This window comes from Eubalaena glacialis, chromosome 2 (genome assembly GCF_028564815.1).
Source record: "Eubalaena glacialis isolate mEubGla1 chromosome 2, mEubGla1.1.hap2.+ XY, whole genome shotgun sequence".
Taxonomy (NCBI): domain Eukaryota; kingdom Metazoa; phylum Chordata; class Mammalia; order Artiodactyla; family Balaenidae; genus Eubalaena; species Eubalaena glacialis.
The window spans coordinates 163,395,705-163,413,772 of NC_083717.1; the positions used below are offsets into that span (position 1 = coordinate 163,395,705).

At 46.5% G+C, this 18,068-nt stretch overlaps 1 protein-coding gene across 2 annotated transcripts in view; it reads left to right on the top strand.

The window, feature by feature from the left end:
* Positions 1-18,068, top strand: part of SMOC1 (SPARC related modular calcium binding 1) — a 148,403-nt gene that overhangs the window by 92,957 nt on the left and 37,378 nt on the right. For both annotated transcript variants that reach the window (XM_061182698.1, XM_061182699.1), the window contains exons 4-5: positions 2,863-2,962; positions 5,075-5,122. In XM_061182698.1, the coding sequence (XP_061038681.1) occupies positions 2,863-2,962; positions 5,075-5,122 (148 nt within the window). The remainder of the gene's footprint in view (positions 1-2,862; positions 2,963-5,074; positions 5,123-18,068) is intronic.

An 18,068-nucleotide genomic window follows, 5' to 3' on the forward strand; every position in this document is an offset into this window, starting at 1 on the left:
TCCTCATTCAATTCCAGTTATAAAACGCTAAAGGACTTGGAAGCAGCTTTCAGCCTGAGGAGTCTATCATCTGGAGTCTGCTCCTTGGAGCCTGGTCTGAGCAAAATGCCGAGGGCCCTGGGGAGAAAGGGCCCGTGTTTGGGCCTGTGGGCCTGGCTGGGGGCTGGGAGGCAGTGTCCCTGAGCCCACATGGGTGCAATGGGCGCTCTCAGTGAGCATGTGGCCCTTGGGACCTTCTGAGCTGCGAGGTCAGATTAAATCCCCCAAAACAAAGCTTTGGGCTCAGTCTCTTCCTCAGGCATGCACTTCTGTCCCCAGCAGCCTTGGCTGGGACTCTGCAGGCCCAGGAGGAGGGGCGCTCCGTGCAGCCTCGGAGCTGGGCTTGGGTGGGGTACCATCCTCATGGAAAGGGAGGCTGGCCTTGGCCGTGGGAGCCAAGGGGCCCGGGGGTGAGTCGATGTGGCCACCTGGCCCCAGGGACAGGCTTCCCCAGAGGTGATTATTGGCCAAGGAGGGAGAAGCAGCCACCCAGGCCCCATTAAAATGCTGCCACTGGCAAGGAGTCATCCCTCGGAGCCATCCCCTGTGGGCTGGACAGAATCTGAAGGGGCGAACTCCAAGTTCCCAGCAGTATTTCCCACCTGAACCTCTGGGGGTTCCCAGGGGAGCTCTGGCCCGCTAGGAGGCCAGCTTGCCGGGTGTTTCTGACACAGCCAAGAGCAATCATTGCCGCAGCCATCCTGTATCCGGCCACCGGCCTGTGCCAGGCACTGGACTCACACTGTTTTCATTGTCAGAGCCCTTCAGGTTTGGTGCTGTCATCCCCTTTTTATAGATGGGGCTCAGAGAGCTAAGTAACATGTCAGTTCATAACTGGCTGGATCAAATTCAAACCAGGTGTGTCTGGGTTTCTTTCCATTCCTCCCTCAGCCTTCCTCAGAAGGTAGCACTAACCTGCCTTAGGACATTGATCTTGGGTGAGCATCTGGGGTAGGAACCATGGCCATGGGGTTTATGGACTGTCTCCACGAGAGAAAGCAGGAGTGAAACATGGTGCTGGGGTAAAGGCATTGACTACAGTTTCCCTGCATGGACAGTAGAGGTAAATAAAAATGCTCATTTTTTACTGGTAGGAACAAGATGCCCTACATCTTGTTCTTATCCTGATTTCTATGGGTAGGTCTCAATGAAGCAACTAGTTTTGGGGAAAACTGTGATGTTTGGTACCCACACAAGAGCAGAAGCCTTTTCTGTAGCTTTTCTGTCTTGCTGATAGCTTCTAGATTTTACCCAGGCTGTCAAATCTCTCCTTTACCCCTGTAGCCCTTGTATCCCTCACCACTTGATTTGTAGGCTGTCATTGTCTATCCTCGATTCTAATGTGTCCTTGATCCCAAGAGGCACCTTTTCCGCACAATTTAATGCCTGTGCAATTGGCACACATCTTGTAATTGAGGTCTACATTTAATGTGGCGGGGCTGTTTAAATTGTTGTTATATTTTTAGAATGGATGGAGACCAAGAATTTAGGAAATATGATAATTCATGCATTTATTCAACTCATCAGATGCCTACAATAAACGTCAGGCATTGTGCTAGATGCTTGGAATATAGAAAGAGCCAATATTCAGTCCCTTGCCTTAGGGAGGTCACAGTCTAATGGGGGAGATAGACTAGACAGAACAACAGTTAAGCTCATTGTAATAAGGGCTCTGAATTTGGGGAACCAGGGTGTGGGGAGGGTCGGAGGAAGGAGGGAGAGGAGGTGGGGAGGCTGGGACCACTTTAAGGAGAAGGTGTATCATGAATGGGGTGGGAAGACAGAGGGTTTGGGAGTGGGCTGGGATGGGTTGGGGAATGGTATTCTGGGCAGATTGACTAGTTGGAACAAACAAAAGTTCAAAATCATGAGACACTAGGATGTGTTTGTGAGCCTCAAAGGCTCAAAGGCTCAAAGGCTCATTCCAGCTTGTGGCTGGAACGGGGGGGGGTGTGGAGACCTGGGAGTAGAATGAGGCTGTGGGGATAGGCAGGGGGCAGATCATGGGGGCCCTCAAGCTCGTGCAAATCAGCATCATCTCCATCCTGACTACGATGACCAGTCATCGAGGGGTTTTAAGCAGGGGAATGATGCCCTGATTTGTGTAGAAAGTGGGTGGGAAAAGGATGGTGGGGTGGGGTGGAGGAGGTGGACAGAATGACAGCTATTGAGAGAGAAAGGAGAGTTACTCCGAATGAAGCCAAAAGCCTCATTTTTATCTACTATTCCCAGGCAGCGTGGACCTGATCACGGAGACTTGAGGAAGATCACACAGTAGTGCAGCAGGGCATCTAGAACTAGAATCTGCAGGCACAAGTGGCCTTGTTTTTACCTTAACCCCATCACATGTGCCCTTTTCTCAAGAAAGCCATGTGATCAATAGGCAGGCTGACTATAGGAACGGATGCTGGGAAAAGCTAGAAAAAGAAGAAAAGCTTTTCCCTTGTCTCGGCGTCTTAAAGAAGGGTCATATCAACCTACAGTGGTGACATTCCAACTTGTACTTGCCAAATTAGTTCACCAATCAATTTTTTACAAATGGATGGGATACACAGCGGACGTATCCGAGTACGGTATAAGAGATTAAGCATTAAATGTCATAAGGAAACAGTAAATTGCTATGGTTGCTCCTGGGAGTCACACAGAAAATGTAATCAATGTTGTCTGGCCAGCCTTCAAGGGACACTCGGGGGAGGGATGCTGGGTGAGAGGTGGAACGAGTTCTCCGCTATGCTGGGGATGCTTTGAAGGAGGTGGGAGGTGACTGTCGATACTGTGACCCAAGACTTACGGTTCTTTTCCCCTTCCCACTTCCCCGAACAGGTGCAGTGCCATACTTACACGGGGTACTGCTGGTGTGTCACCCCAGATGGGAAACCCATCAGTGGCTCTTCTGTGCAGAATAAAACTCCTGTATGTTCAGGTACCGTAGGGAAGGGCGGGAAGAAAGAAAAGGGTTGGAGAGAGACGCCTTGGCTGGTCTCCTGAATCTTGTGGGTGCACTTTTGAAAGATTGGAGGTGGTTATGAGCCCTCTTCCAGGTCAGGGAGAAGTCTACCCAAACTTGCTTGCTCTGTCGTCAGCTGGGTGATAGGGTCAGTATGTGTCTGTGTGTATGTATCTATTTATTTTGAGTTTAAGTTTCTGGTTCAATGCTCTTTTCTCAAGCATCGGCCATAACCTCTAGAGAGCATGGCATATAAGTTTGTAGCTTGTGTGCTCTTGGTTGCTAGTGGCCCTGGGTGCACACTTTATTGAGATAAATTTCAAGACTGCGTTGGAGTTCAACATCAAAGGCTGTGACAACCAATTAGTGATGTCTTTCACGGGCGCAGGAGAGGAGAGTGGTGGTCTACGTTGCCATATGTTTGCAACCCCTGAACAATGTAATGTATGGTGATGGAAAACATTCATAACCGCGGCCCTCAAATCTGGCTGTCATCAGCAGTGGCTGGGGAATTCAAAAAGAACCCAGGTGTCGAGGCTTCTCCTTCCGTATTCGGATCCAGTGGTCATGGAGACTTGGAGTCCACATGTTTAGGAAGCTTCTCAGGTTGTTCTCATGATGAGACAAGTTAGAGAACCACTGCTTTATAACAACCCTCTGGGTGAGTCCATAGGAAAAATTAAGTCCTTTTTATTTCCAACTTTATAGGCATAGAGAAATGTTGTTCTTAGGTCAGTTTTGTGGGATTGTGCATTACGGATTTAGGCAAGCTTCACACTTCCCACTTCCATTCAGATGGTAAGGGACTTCAAGACACCCTTAATTCACTATGCAGCTCAGCCCACGTTAACAAAAAAAGCCTATCCCATCCACCAGCTGCTTCCTATTTCTCTGTAATCTGTGTATATGAGATTTTATTGATTTACTTATTTTTAATTTTGAAGTGCAAGCAAACTATAAAACATTATTCTAAAACCTCTGGGAAATTCCAAAGGCAGTCCTGCTGTCCTAACGTTTTCCTTTTTTCCCCAAATTTATTCATTTTTCAACCAGCCCTGCTATATAAGGGGAAAAGTGAGTGGAAAGGGCAGTAAGTATCTACATTAGGAAACCAAAATTTGCAGGCCAAAAAGGAAAGTTTACTTTATTTGTGGTTTACATGGAAACTGGAAACCTTAATTGGGGTTGGTGTGGGGAGGGGGAGGAATGAGGCCTCCTTGCAAATGACCTGGAAAGTTTCATTTAAAGCAAACAAATGTGCTAGAAACAAGTCATGCAGGGAAATATAATTGAATTCTCACAAAGCTAGTATACAGAGAAGGGGTTGGATACGGATTGGGATGGGTTTCTTCTCTTTTGTCGCGGGGACTTCCACAGATGCCCTGGTGTGCCTGAGCTGGCTGTGCCCTGCATGTGCGGGGTTGGGTGTCATGGGAAAGGCAGGTGCAACAGGGTCAGGACCGTCGGATGGCAGCACAGGGCATCCAAGCACATGCAGGGCAAAGCGTTTGGCCAAACCCCCAGACTGCCCCTTCCTTGAGGAACACGCTGCATCTAGAAAATTGTTTCCATGCCTCAGACTATTTTGGCCCATTCATTACAACTGGGCCAACAATTTTCTACTTAATGCAGATGGAAAATCGCCGATTTCCTGCCCTAACCAACAAGGGATGTCAATCATTGCATTTGCAGTGAGAGGGGTTTTCTTTTCAGTTGGCCCCCCTGGCTGGATAGGGCTCAGAACATGGGGTTGGTGGGAAGTGGAGGTGAGGGGCAGTCAGTGGAATGTTCAACAAAGGAGTTATGTGGATGTGGAATTTTGTAAAAATCTGGTCAAGACTATTGCCAGGGAGCCTGGAAATCATTGTTCATCTCAACAGTGCTGTGATATCAGTGACATTGATGTTAAACAAACCCCAGTCACATGTGTGTATGTACTCACTTTGTATATAATGTTCCTAGATGTGTATACAATATATATATATACATAACCACATGCTCATAACATCAGGCTTTACCAACTCTTTGAAAGAAACCAACCGCAATGCATTCTGAATGTCTGTGTTTTTGTTTCCCCTCTCACCCAAGGTTCAGTCACCGATAAGCCCGTGAGCCAGGGTAACTCAGGAAGGAAAGGTGAGTGGAGTTTCACGCTTTATCTAAATGTTTGCTTCTAAAGCCAGTCCAAGCAGGCATTCTTAGACAAGATGGAAGGAGCCTGGGGTGAAAGCTAAAAGTGCCCTGCAGAAAATTCCCATTCTTATTCTGTGTTTCCTCCCAGAAGCCTGGAGGTAAGTAAGGCTCGTACGGCGGTGGGGACCAAGCTCCCAGAATTTCTGAGAGAGGTGAGCAAGTGCAGTGCACAGAGCTGGCAGGGACCCTGAGACTCTTGGTTCCTGGGAAGTTCAGTCAATAAGCTACCAGTGTAGCCAGCATTAAACAGAAAAGCACAATGAAGGCAGGTATGCCCAAGTCTGCCCTGACTCTTTTATTTTGGAAACCCATCTGAACATTTTTTCCCCTTGATTTTCCTTGATAATTGTCCCAGCACATCCAGATTCTTATCACTAAGACTAGATGCTTCATGGGCAGGTGACTTATGCAGGTGTTATCTCGAAATTCTTAATTATTTTCCTTTGAACTTGGGTTTTGTAAGTGTAGTCCAATGGGACAAAGAAGTGTGTGTGTGAGCAAAGAGACACGTGTACTATGCCTACCTGCTGCAGCCTCATTGGCAGATAGCTCTTGTGATGCAGGCTACAGGGCTTCCATAGTACGCTTAGAATTTTCATTTTTCATTACCTAGAACAATGCTAAATGGAAAATTTAAAAACATCATGACAAGTCAAGAGAGAGGCTATGGAAGAGAGGATAAGGCTTGATATTTTAGTGTCTTTTGTGGTACCTTTTTTCCTGCTTTTTGAACAAAAGGCTTTGCATTTTCACTTGGCACTGGGCCCTACAAATTGTGCAGCCGACCCGACTAGGGCATTTGTCTGAGTGCTGTTTAGTGGACCAGCCGACATGAGGAATAGGTCCTTGGGATGTGCTGACCATACTTTCCAATGTGCTGACACTAGGATTCACCGCTTCTTACTTCTAGGACAGCGTACACGCTGGTAGTTGCATGGAAAACAGGTATCAGTTTTATTGCACATGCAAGCACTTCAGAAACCCCATTTTGTGCCCTCGGGTAAAACTCAGACCGGAGGTCTCGACTGAGTTTGAGCCCTCCCACCTGAATCTGGGCCTTGGGAACTTCATGCTCATAAGAGTCCACGTGGAGAGTTGGGCATGCAAGGATCAGTGTGGGGTGTACAGGTTTATCCTACACCGCAGTCACAGGGAGACCAAGGCAAAGCCTTGGACCTTGCCCCAAGTGCTTATTCCTTGGGGACCAGAACAGGAGGCAGAGTCCCACTGCCTGAACGCAGGAGCCGAGAGTCTGGAGAACCTGCTGTCGCTGCATGCTGTCCCTCCAAGAAGACATGGAAGTGGAGCTTGGTGATACCACCACCCACTAGAAACCATGGACCAAGCGACCCGATGGGCTGCTCCCCTTCCAGCGAGCAGGAACGAGTAAGTGGGTGAAAGAAGGGAGCAAGCACCTTTCCAGGTCCTTCCAAGCACAGAGGGAGACAGCCTCAAGTGTTGGTAGTTCCCTTCTAGGAGGGAAGGGAGGAGAGGGGATGAACGTTTCTTTCTGCAAAGATCTGAAATCATCAACACTGTGAGGGACGTGTCTGCCTGTAATTTATTGGGGTTGGAAAAGGGAGCTGCCTTCAGTTTTGCTTGTTGCAACTGAAGTCTTCAGGAGCATAGCCTTTATTCCTGGGCATGAGGTCCTGGTGGTAGGGAAAAAAAAGAGCAATCATGCAAAATGGACCACCCAGACTTTCCCCACCAAAGGGAACTGAGTGCATGATGCTGAATGAAGCACCTGCAGCAAGAAAGACCAACCAGAGGATTTTGGTTCTTCAACTGCACAGAGAAGTACTTCCCCGGTTGTACTTTCCAGTTTGTTGTGGCTTTGTACCCTGTGGATAACAATAAGAACCAGACCTGTGGTCACGGCGGGCTCTTGCTGATCCAGTTGGAAGAAGGCAGGGGAATCCAATTCCTCCAGGGATGATGCAGGGAACAATGGGGTAGAGTCTGAAGCCTCATGTCAAGGGGATAAGTTTCCAGCAGTTTCTAGCTCTTTGCTCCCTTACCCCGGTGGGTTCCTCCCTCCTAGATTGTTGTGTGGAGGCTTCCTCTTTGGTGCAAAGGGCTGGCAGAGGGGTGGGGGACATGCTAGGGCTGACTCGCCCCTGGACACTTGACTTCTGCCCAGTGGCCTCTCTTTCCTTCTACTTCAGAGGGTCCACAGAGGTGTTGAATCTCTTCTGTTTGTCTGCCATGGGCAGTGCAGTGAAAAGCAGGTTCGGGCCACCTGTAGGAAGGGCCACCTGAAGCCACACCTGTCCAGGAAACTGGGGTTTGAATGGGAACAGGGTGCGAGAGGGCATTTGTAATATCCTGTGTCGGCCCCGCCAAGGTCCCTTTTTCAGCTGCCGCTTAAGAATGGAATGTGCTCTGGAGGGCAGCAGGTGGGAGGACACAAAGGGCCGTTGTCTGAGCTCATGCCCACATGTGGGGGTCTCCTAGAAGGCATCTCCCTGGAGCCAGAGCTTGCAGCCCAAGACCTGCCCAGAAGGATGCTAGGCCCAGAGGACGGCCAGAAAGGGGGCGAGGCCGGGGGTCTGGGTGTGTGTGTTGGGGGGTTGGTGGTGGTGGGGAGGAACGGACCCAGCTCCTTCTTTCCCCACCCTCTTGCCTTTTTGAACATGCTCCACGGATGGGGCTTGGAGGGATCAGTTCTCTCCACCGGGGAGGAATGAAAAGGCGTATTGTGCGATGGAGGGTCTGGTTGCCAGCCAGGAATCAGTCCTCCAAAGGAGAGGAGGAGAAAAAGGAGAAAGGCAGAGCAGGAGGAGGCTGGGGGAAGAGGCCCAGGGAGATAGCGGGAGGCAGGGGAGAGGGAGAGAGGCCAGGCGGTAGCAGGTCACAGCCGTCTGGCTTGCAAGGAGGTCTGGGTCGCTCCTGATCCTGGGTCCACAGGTGTGGGCCCGAGGGGAGAAGTGGGGGACGGTGGGAGGGAGGTCCGGTTATCTTACCCAGATGCATGTGCTCCGGGAGGGGAGGAGGGTCAGAACTTCAGACTATTTACTTAATCCCTTGGAATGTCCTTGCCTCGCTCTGTTCTTTGGGCCCCTTGTGTTTCACAGACTCCTTTATGGGCACATGTGTGGTAATTAACACATGCAGGGTAGGTCCCGGGCCATGTGTTTGAGTTTCAAATATCCATTGATCTGGGGCACCCCCATCCTGCTGCCCCTCCCTTCTCCGTCGATCCTCGCCCTTGGAGAGAGATGGAGGGGGTATATGTGTGTTTTGGGGGGTGGAGGGCACACGTGCATCCACATGTGTTTTATTGATGCTACAGAGGAATATCAGAAGAGAGGAAAGGACCCCCAGCAGCCCCTTGAGCTCTGTCGATCTGCTGCTAAAACAGTCGAAAGCTGCAGAAGTTGAGAGACAGAAAGGAATTTGGGGTTTCTATTGAAGCAGGAAAGTGGATGGGAAGCAAAATGTGTTTAGAGATGGTGGTTTTACCCTGAGAAGCTCTTCCTGGCCCCCCAAGGCTTGTGGATTTTCCTGAGGTGCCTCTTTTAGGAGTCTTGATGCTAACAAATGTGGGTGATTTGGGGGGTTTCGAGGATAACCAAACACAAAGTCAGGGACTGGTCCTAGGCTTCATTACTTATGAGGTGTGGAAGGGAAGTTCTCAGCCTCCAGTGGGGTGTTGGTGGGGCGGGTGAAGAATGATTAAATGGGAGAATAGTGGGAGAGCACTTGGGCAATGATTTCTGGCAGTTCTCTGGGAACTTTTTCTCCTGAGCGCCCAGGACCTTATAGATCCCAGGGTGATGCTTCGATAGATGGCAAATGAAAATTTAGGGTTATTGGGAGTTTTCTGCAATTTGCTCTTTTCGTACTTCTGAGAGGTCTGGGAGTGAGCAGTGAAAGGAAAATGAGAGAAGAATAAAAACAATAGCAAACTGCTTACACTTTCTGCCTGGGCTTCTGTGTTTGTCAAACCAATCTTGGAGAGAAGCGAAACTTCCAAAATCCAACCTACATTTAATTTGCTGAAACTTCTTTTATTCCCCCACTGGCTACTCCATAGTCTGTGTTCCAAGTAAAGAGTGAGTCACAGTTATTTCTCCAAGGTCCCTCTCTGGGTCTCGGTTTTTAGAATCTCTCCTGATGTCTGGTCTACAGGTTGGTGCCAACTTGGAGACCTTTGTCACTCAAGTGACGGAGCTAGCAGCACTCTCACTCAGGGCTGAGGGAGGTGCTTAGGGGAGGGATGACGGATGGTGGGTCTCCCAGATGAAGGGGACCAAGCAGCCTCTAGCCTCCGCCCTCATGGTGGTTAAGCACACCTGAAGGAGGCTTACTTCATTGCCTCAAGCCTGGCTGAGGTGTGCAAGGCTGGCTGTCTCAGAGCATTCTACACATGAAGCGTCACCCCTGTTCACGTGACTTTAACCTCTTCCCAGCTACCTCTTTTTTCTCTCCCCCCAGCACAGAGGGGGAGGCTGGATCCATAATTGATCTGTCAGCTTTGCCATCAGATAGCTCAAGTCCGATTACCTACCAGCCTGGGCTGGATTTATTTTCTTTGTTTTTTGGTTTTTTAAAAAAATATATATATGTATTTACATCTTTATTGGATATAATTGCTTTACAATGGTGTGTTAGTTTCTGCTTTATGACAAAGTGAATCAGCTATACATATACATATATCCCCATATCTCCTTCCTCTTGCGTCTCCCTCCCATCTTCCCTATCCCACCCCTCTAGGTCGTCACAAAGCACCGAGCTGATCTCCCTGTGCTATGCAGCTGCTTCTGGGCTGGATTTGAATGGAGCTGGGCAGCTAATGACCTCTGTGGGTTGGCCTTGGCTCACATTGGAATTCCCTGTGGAGAAGCATTCATTCCGAAACGTGCCTACTACAAACTGTGCCTAAGCAGCTCCAGGCCCATGAGAGGTGGCTCTTTTCCTCTCTGCATGCAGGTTACTGCTGCTTTCTGGTGTCTGAGCCACCCTGGACCAAGCCTGGCTTATCACTATATCAGCTTTGAAGAGATCGGTTGCAGAAGGGGCGTGTGCGAGGGTGCTTGAGTGTTCATGCATGTACCATATCTCCATCTACCCATGGTTAATTACTCCCCCAGCAGGGCTCCATTTACTCACCCCCCGCCCTCCATCTCAGCCCCTTTTCTGTGGTCTCCAAAAGAAAGTTTACGCATGGAGGATGCTAAACGAAGAGTGTGAATCCTTGCCGTATCCTGATTTCCAAGGACTAGAGAGGAAATGGGGTTTAGTGATCTGGAAAAGCCTTCTAGCCATGGATTCTAATGAGTCCCTGGTGTTGTTAGGAACCATTAGTGTTTTTATACTTGGCTCTTTTATTCTTTCATTCAACAAATTTTCATTGAGACCTTACTAAGTGTCAGCTTTGTTAGTTACTGAGGATCCAGTAACAAGTGAAATGATAAGAGCCCTCGCCTCGTGGAGCTCACATTCTAATGGTTCTTAGCCTCTTCTTGTAGAGGGTATCTTCGGGTGGAGGTGAAGCCTCCCAGAGGGGCACAGACCTCTAGATGCTGGGATGCTTGGAAGCAGGGGAGGGAAGGCAGGTGGCACCTGCAAACGCCCTGGTCAGCAGCTCCCACGGCCAGAGCCTCTAAGGAAAGACCCTTGGAGGAGGCTGCCTGGGATGAGCATGGCCCACCGGCAAGTTCTTGATTCCTATGCCTGGTACCTTTGTGGTGCCCCCAAAGTCCAGGTGAGACAGCCCAGAGCTTGTCAGGCCACTGAGAATACGTTCATTTGCTCACTGTTCCTTGGCTGAATGAGTTCAGTTCCAGCTGTGGCCCAGCAAGCTGGAGGGAGCCAGGAATTTCAGCCTGTGGGTGGACAGGCCTCAGGGCCACATCCGAACTAGTTCTCCAGCTCCAAGCGCCACGTAGCTCCTGTGGTCAAGGCCGAGGAATTGTCACTCTCCGGTCCTGTTGCACCCGTTGAAAGAAAGCCATGAGTTTCAAGGGCTGTTTATTCTAAAATTGATGTGGAAAGGCAATGGAACTAGAGTAGCTAAAACAATTTTCAAAAAGAAAAAGAAAGTGGGAGGAATCATTCTATGTGATTTTTTTTTAAACCAAGAGATCTTTAGTGTTTTACTCCCTACATGACCATTTATGAATTTTCAATCCATGCTTCCCTTTGATCATCTGAACAAATGTGGTGACTCCACATTTTTTTCAATGTTTATTTTATTTCTTTTTGTTTTTTAAGTTTTTCTAGAGTAGTTTTAAGTTCACAGCAGATTTAAGAGGAAGGTACAGAAATTTTCCATATACCCCCTGCCGCCACACATGTGCAGCCTCCCTCACCATCAATATCCCCCCCCAGAGTGGGTACATTTGTTACAACTGATGAACCTAAATTGACACATCATTATAACCCAAAGTTCACAGTTTATATTAGGATTCACTCTGGGTGTTGTACTCTCTGTGGGAATGGACACATGTGTGGTGATATCCACCATTATAATATCATACAGAGTATTTTCACTGTCTTATTGACCTAGAGATCAATGGAACAGAAAAGAGAACCCAGAAGTAGGCCTACACAAGCATGGCAGACTGATTTTTGACAAAGGTGCAAAAGCAATTCAGCGGAGGAAGGATGGTCCTTTGAACAAAAGGTGCTGTAGCAATTGGGCATCCACAGACAAAAACAAAACAACTCCCTGAGACTTTCAACCTAAATCTCACACCTTATACAAAAACCAACTCAAAGTGGATCTTGGACTTAAATGTAAAATCTAAAGCTATTAAAACTTTTAGAAGAAAACATAGGAGAAAATCTTCAGAACTTACAGCTAGGTGAACCTTGAGCTTTGGTGTCTGAGAACATCAAACACATGATCCAAAAATTTTAAAAATTGATAAATTGGACTTAATCAAAATTAAAAACTTGCTCTTGAAAAGATCCTGTTAAGAGAATTAAAAAACTACAGACTGGGAGAAAATACTTATAAACCACCTATCTGACATAGGACGTGTGTAGAAGATACAGAGAATGCTAAAAAACTTAACAGTTGAAAAACAATTTAATTTAAACATGGGCAAAATAAATGAATAGACATCTCACCAAAGCACATATGTGGAGGGCAAATAAATACACAAAAAGATGTTCAACATCATTAGCTATAAAAAAGTGCAAATTAACCAACAAGGGCCTACTGTATAGCACAGGGAACTATACCCAATATTATGTAATAACCTATAAGGGAAAAGAATCTGAGAAAGAATATATATATATATATATATATATATATATATATATATACCCACATATATACATATATAAAAAACTGAATCGTGCTGTACACCTGAAACTTACATGATATTGTAAATCACTATACTTAAATAAAAAAAAATTTTTAAGTGCAAATTAAGACCATGATAATATATCACTACACACCTATTAGAAGAGCTAAAATAAAAGTAGTGACAATACCAAATGTTAATGAGGCTGCAGACGAACTGGATCTTTCATACATTGTTGGTAAGAATGTAATATGATACAGCCACTCTGAAAAATACTTTGGAAGTTTCTTAAAAAACTAAACAACAAAACATACGCTTACCATATACTCTAGCAATTGCACTCCTGAGCATTTATTCCAGAGAAATGAAAACTTATGTCCACACAAAAACCTGTACACAGATAGTCACAGCAGCTTTTTCTGTAATAGCCAAGGGTGGAAACAACCCGAATGTCCTTCAATGGGTGAAACAAACTGAGGTGCATCCATACCATGGAATACTACTCAGTAATGCAAAGGAACACACTGTTGACACATGCAGCAACAACTGGATGGATTTCAAGGGCATTATGCAAAGCGAAAAAGTCCAACCTCCAAAGATCATATACTGCATGATTCCATTTATATAACATTCCAGAAATGACAAAATTATAGAGATGGAGAAAGGATTAGTGGTTGCTGGGGGTGAAAGATGGGGTGGAGGAGAGGAAGTGTGATTATAAAAGGGTAGCACGTGGGAGATCTTTGTAGTGATGGACTAGCTCTATATTTTGATTGTGGTGGTGGTTACATGAATCTGCACATGGATAGAATTGCATAGAACAACACACCACCCACCCACCCACCCACCCGCCCACAGACAAATAAGTACATGCAAAACTGGCGGAATGTGAATAAGGTCCCTGGATTATACCAATATCAATTTCCTGATTCTGATATTATACTATTATGATGTTATCCGTATAATTATGTTAACTATAAGGATGCTATCACTGGGGGACACTGGGTGAAGGGTACATGGGACCTCTTTGTTTGCAACTACCCATTGCAAAATCATTTCAAAATAAAGAGTTTTAAAAAAATTAGCCCCGTCTCTGGGTGAACCCAGCCCTGAACCAACTCTGCTGTTGCCAGTGCCACCTCTCCCCTACTTCTCCTCCGCTTTGTCACCTTAGACCCTTCTTCCATCTCTGGTCTACCTTTTTCACCAGCCTTTTGTTTCCGTTCTTATTCAAGAAAATGTGGAGCTTGACGGTGTGGGCAACTGCTTGCAAAAAGACAGCTTTAAGCTTGTTTTGGGAGGGAGTGTGCAGGTGGGTAGATGGAATGTAAAAGATTCATCTCTTGCTCTGGAAAGGACCCGAAGTACCCAGATAACTTGTGTTCGCAAAGGTCAGAATCGGGACAGCTCACAGTATATTTCTGAGCCTCGTTGGTCATGGGACATGCATCTCAGAAAAGGTTGAGGTTAACTAACATTCCATCCTCCTCCTGCTATGATTCAGGCCAGGTTCTTAAGGGACATTTTTGCAAACAGGCACCACTGTCTCCCTGTGAGGCCCAGAATAAGTCATCTTGACTTTCACACTGGGTCCCTGAGTCACATGCTGAGGGGAATGATGGCTCTGGCATAAATGTGGTCCCTTCAAAAGCAAGAACCTTCCAGCACTTCTACCAGGCTGAAGTGTATCTCCATGTCTTGGTAAAAGACGGCCAATGGCAGCCTAAATGAATACAAGAGGGAGGGTGACCGGTGAGGGACATGGTTTGGGCAGAGCCCAAGAATTAAAGGGGACTCGGGATCATTGAGAGACCTTCCGAATCTCAGGACGGGGGTGGTGGTTTCTTTTTCTGTCATTCTCCAAGGCTCCTCAGTCTCAGAGACCCCAAGAGATGCCATTAATACAGATTCCTCCTCTGGCCCCTTTGACACATTTGCTTTTGAAGGACCTGGAAGAGAAAGCTCTTTGTATGTGGTCAGAATAAACTCATTGTACACCCAAACAATTAACTCCTCAATGGACTTGCCAGCCCCTTGAAAGGCCCGGCCCTGCTTCCTCGGACCTCTTGGGCTCTATTCAGTCCCATAAGCACACCAACGTTTTGGGGGTTTTGTTTTGTTTTGTTTGTTATTCTGAAAAGTCTTTCCCTGAGAATAGTCAGAGCGGGTCAACATTGTGCTCAGCCCGGCATTTATCTCCACTCGCCAGCGAATGTCAATCAGGAATCAAAAAGCCAAACAGAGGAGGCTTTGAACGGTGTCATCAGGGGTCGAAGTGACTTCCAGCTGTCTGTGCGTGGGCCAGGCCTTCTCGCAGGGCAAAGAATTGTGCTGTCACACAAACCCACTGTCTGGATAGGCTCGCAGAGCCCGTGCGGGGGCTGCGGCTTTCTGGGGCTGCACCTGCAAGGAGAGGCGTGGTTGGGGGCTGGGGGATCTCGTGCGGCGCCCCGCTCTGGGCCTGGGTGGTTTCTAGCACCGCTTGCTCACTGCCTCTGGAGCCTTGAGCAAATCACTTTCTTGCGCTGAAACTCAATCTCTTTTATCTGCCTGGTGACTTCCTCTGCCCTGGCCAGTGGTGAGAATAGATGAAGAAAGCCACCTGCCAGAAACTCTGAGTGTTGCAAAATGTGGTAACACTTATTATTGTTGATCTTGACATCATTCTTGAGAAATTCTCTCAGGTTTGCCTTTTTTTTTTTTTTTTTAATGTTTGCTAATTTACTTTTTTCTCCCTGTAGAAGAAATGGTCATCTTTGAATCGGGTTTTTTCAGTATTCTATGCTCTTCTCGGTCTGCAAGAGTATTATGGTATCAAAGAGAAAGAAAGTCTTACTATTTGAGGTCTAATAGAATCACCAAGATTAAACATACACGCACATGAAATCATCATATGCATTCATGTAAATTGAGATTCAGATATATTTTTCTTTAAGATATACAGGAGAGTCTCCCCCCAAATTAAGGATTGCTCAAATAATCTAGCTACTGCCATCTGATGATTTATCTGTGATGACTTTGGTACTCCATCCCCGCTTTGTTTTAAAAACTTTATTAAGGTATAATTACATACCATAAAATTTACCCATTGTAAATGTACAATTTAATGAATTTAGTACCGTTATAGAGTTGTGCGGTCATTACCAGAGAACATTTCCATCACCCCCAAAGAAACCTTGTACCCATTTATAGTTATACCCCACTCCCTCCTCCAGGCAACCATGTATCTGCTTTCTGTCTCTATAGATTTACCTTTACTAGGCATTTCATATGAATGGAATCAAACAATATGTAGTATTTGCACATGGCTTCTTTCATTTAGTATAATGTTTTTGAAGTTCAGCTATATTATTACATGTATCAGTAATTCATTCCTTTTAATTGCTAAGTAATATTCCATTGTATGGGTATATCACAATTTGGTTATCTCTTCACCAGTAGACGATCATTTGGATTATTTCCAGTTCGAGGCTATTACGAATAATGCTGCTATCAGTATTTGTATACACGTCTTTGGGTGGATATGTCTTTATTTTTCTTAGATAGATTCCCAGGAGTGGAATTTCTGGATTGAATGGTAAGTTTATGTTTAACTTTTTAAAGAATTTGCCAGACACTTTTCCATTGTGGCTACCCAATTTTACATTCCCATCAGCAAGGAATGAGGGTTTGAGTTTCTCCACATCCTTGTCTCTTGATAGTGTCTATTTTTAAAATTTTAGCCATTCTAGTAGGTATGTGGTGGTATCTCACTGTGGTTTTAATTTGTGGTTTCCTAACAACTAATGATATTGAGCATTTTTTCATGGATTTGTTAGCTGTCCGTGCATCTTTGAAATGTCTATTAAAATATTTTACCCATTTTAAAATCAGGCTGTTTGTCTTCTTATTGAGTTGTAAGGTTTACTTTATTTTTTATTTTTAAAACTTTATAGAATTTTAGTTCTACAAATCCAGTTTTAAAAGTAAGCAGTTGGATAAGATGATTTAATACTCGATGATTTAATACCTTCTTTAAGAGGCCTTTAGAGTCTTTTACAGCTACCCATGTCCTGAGGCTAGGGGTGCAGCCATCCTTCATTTTTAGAAGAGGATATCACTGCCCAGAGAAGAAAAGTGAGGGGTTCAGGTTACCCAACTTAGTTGGTTGCAAAGCCGGTATCTGCACTGTGACACCACTGGAGACCGGGAGGCCAGGGGCACATGCGGAAGCTTTTCTCTCTCTCTCCCGGGCCCAGTGCGGGTCCTGGTGTTGCCCCAGGGCTTGCCAGGAAGCAGGCCTGATGTGGCCCTTGGACCCAGGCCTTGGACCTATGTTTGGTAGAAGGGTGCACTTGTTTGCTGGGTTGGATGCCAGGTGCCCAGGTGCCCGGAGATGATGGTCAGAGGGTCCTATTGGCTTTGGCTTGGCTGCCCATCCTTGGGGCATGCTGGATTTCACAGGTGGCTCTCCTGGCAGCAGGGCACTTTGTCTTTTCTCACTTCATAAAGATTTCCAGTAGGGCCTCCATGGTGGCAGTGCAGCTGTATGTCTTCACCCTCGGTGACCCTACCCTGCAGGAAGATTCACTCCCTGCACGTGGCTTCATGCTATGTGGGCTTCTGGGCCTGCATCTGGGCAATCGTGGAGGTCCTCGACTTCCCCGGGGACACTGGAAACCCTCCTTCCTCTCCTTGAGCAGCAGATTTCTTTACTGATTGCTGGACCAGATGGGCAGTCCCAGACTCTCATGTGGATGATGGGAGAAGTAAACACAGTATTTTCTGTCGTCCTGCTCCAGAGAGAGATGCGGCTCTTGGAGTATGGGAGGATTTTAATTGAATATTAAAATATCTCATAAGCCATTTTTTCACTTGGCTTGTCATCATTGTCCCTCTGAGAATGTTTGATTCCTCACTTGCCCTTTGTTCCCTTTAAGACTCCTGAAATGAAGCCACCCTGTGTGGAGGGGCTGAGCACACTGTGCAGGTCTATTTAGACTGTGAACTCTGCATCCGGCAGCAGCAACCAAATGTGCACTGCAGCTGCCAAAAGACTTCATTCAGTGGTTCATTGAATTCAATGGAAAGAGGTGTTAATAGAGTCAGGGAAGTGATGCCATTTTAAAAAATGACACTGTGTGACTCTGCTCTGTGTTTCTTCTCCCTCAATGACTTCCAGATCAAACGTACACAGTTTGGCATCAAAAGATGGCTGTTCTGGACCCCAGTTTGAAGCAAATAAGATATTCAGCTTCATTACTCCTCTCCTCCTGCCACGTGTCATGTCTGGGGGTGATTGTCGGATAGCTCAGGATCACCCTGGCCGCTGCGGGAGTTGGGTCTTACGTTGGCACATGAGAATTATAGCAGGGTCAGGTCTCACACAACTGCCAGGTTGCTGGCCTCAGCCTCAAGCAAGGGTTAGGGTCTCCATAGCTATTGAATCTTAAGATCCCAGAGGTGGGGTGTTGGCGTAAGAAAGGCATCAGGACTCTGTGTTCTTTCTCCCTCCCCTGATAAGATGCAGGGAACTCTGCCAAGAGTTCTGGGAGCTCCAAATGGTGAAGGTTGTCATCATTGATGATCTGACTGGCGTTGCAGGCTATATGAGAACTTGCATTCTCCATAGTTAATGCTTGGAGAATATA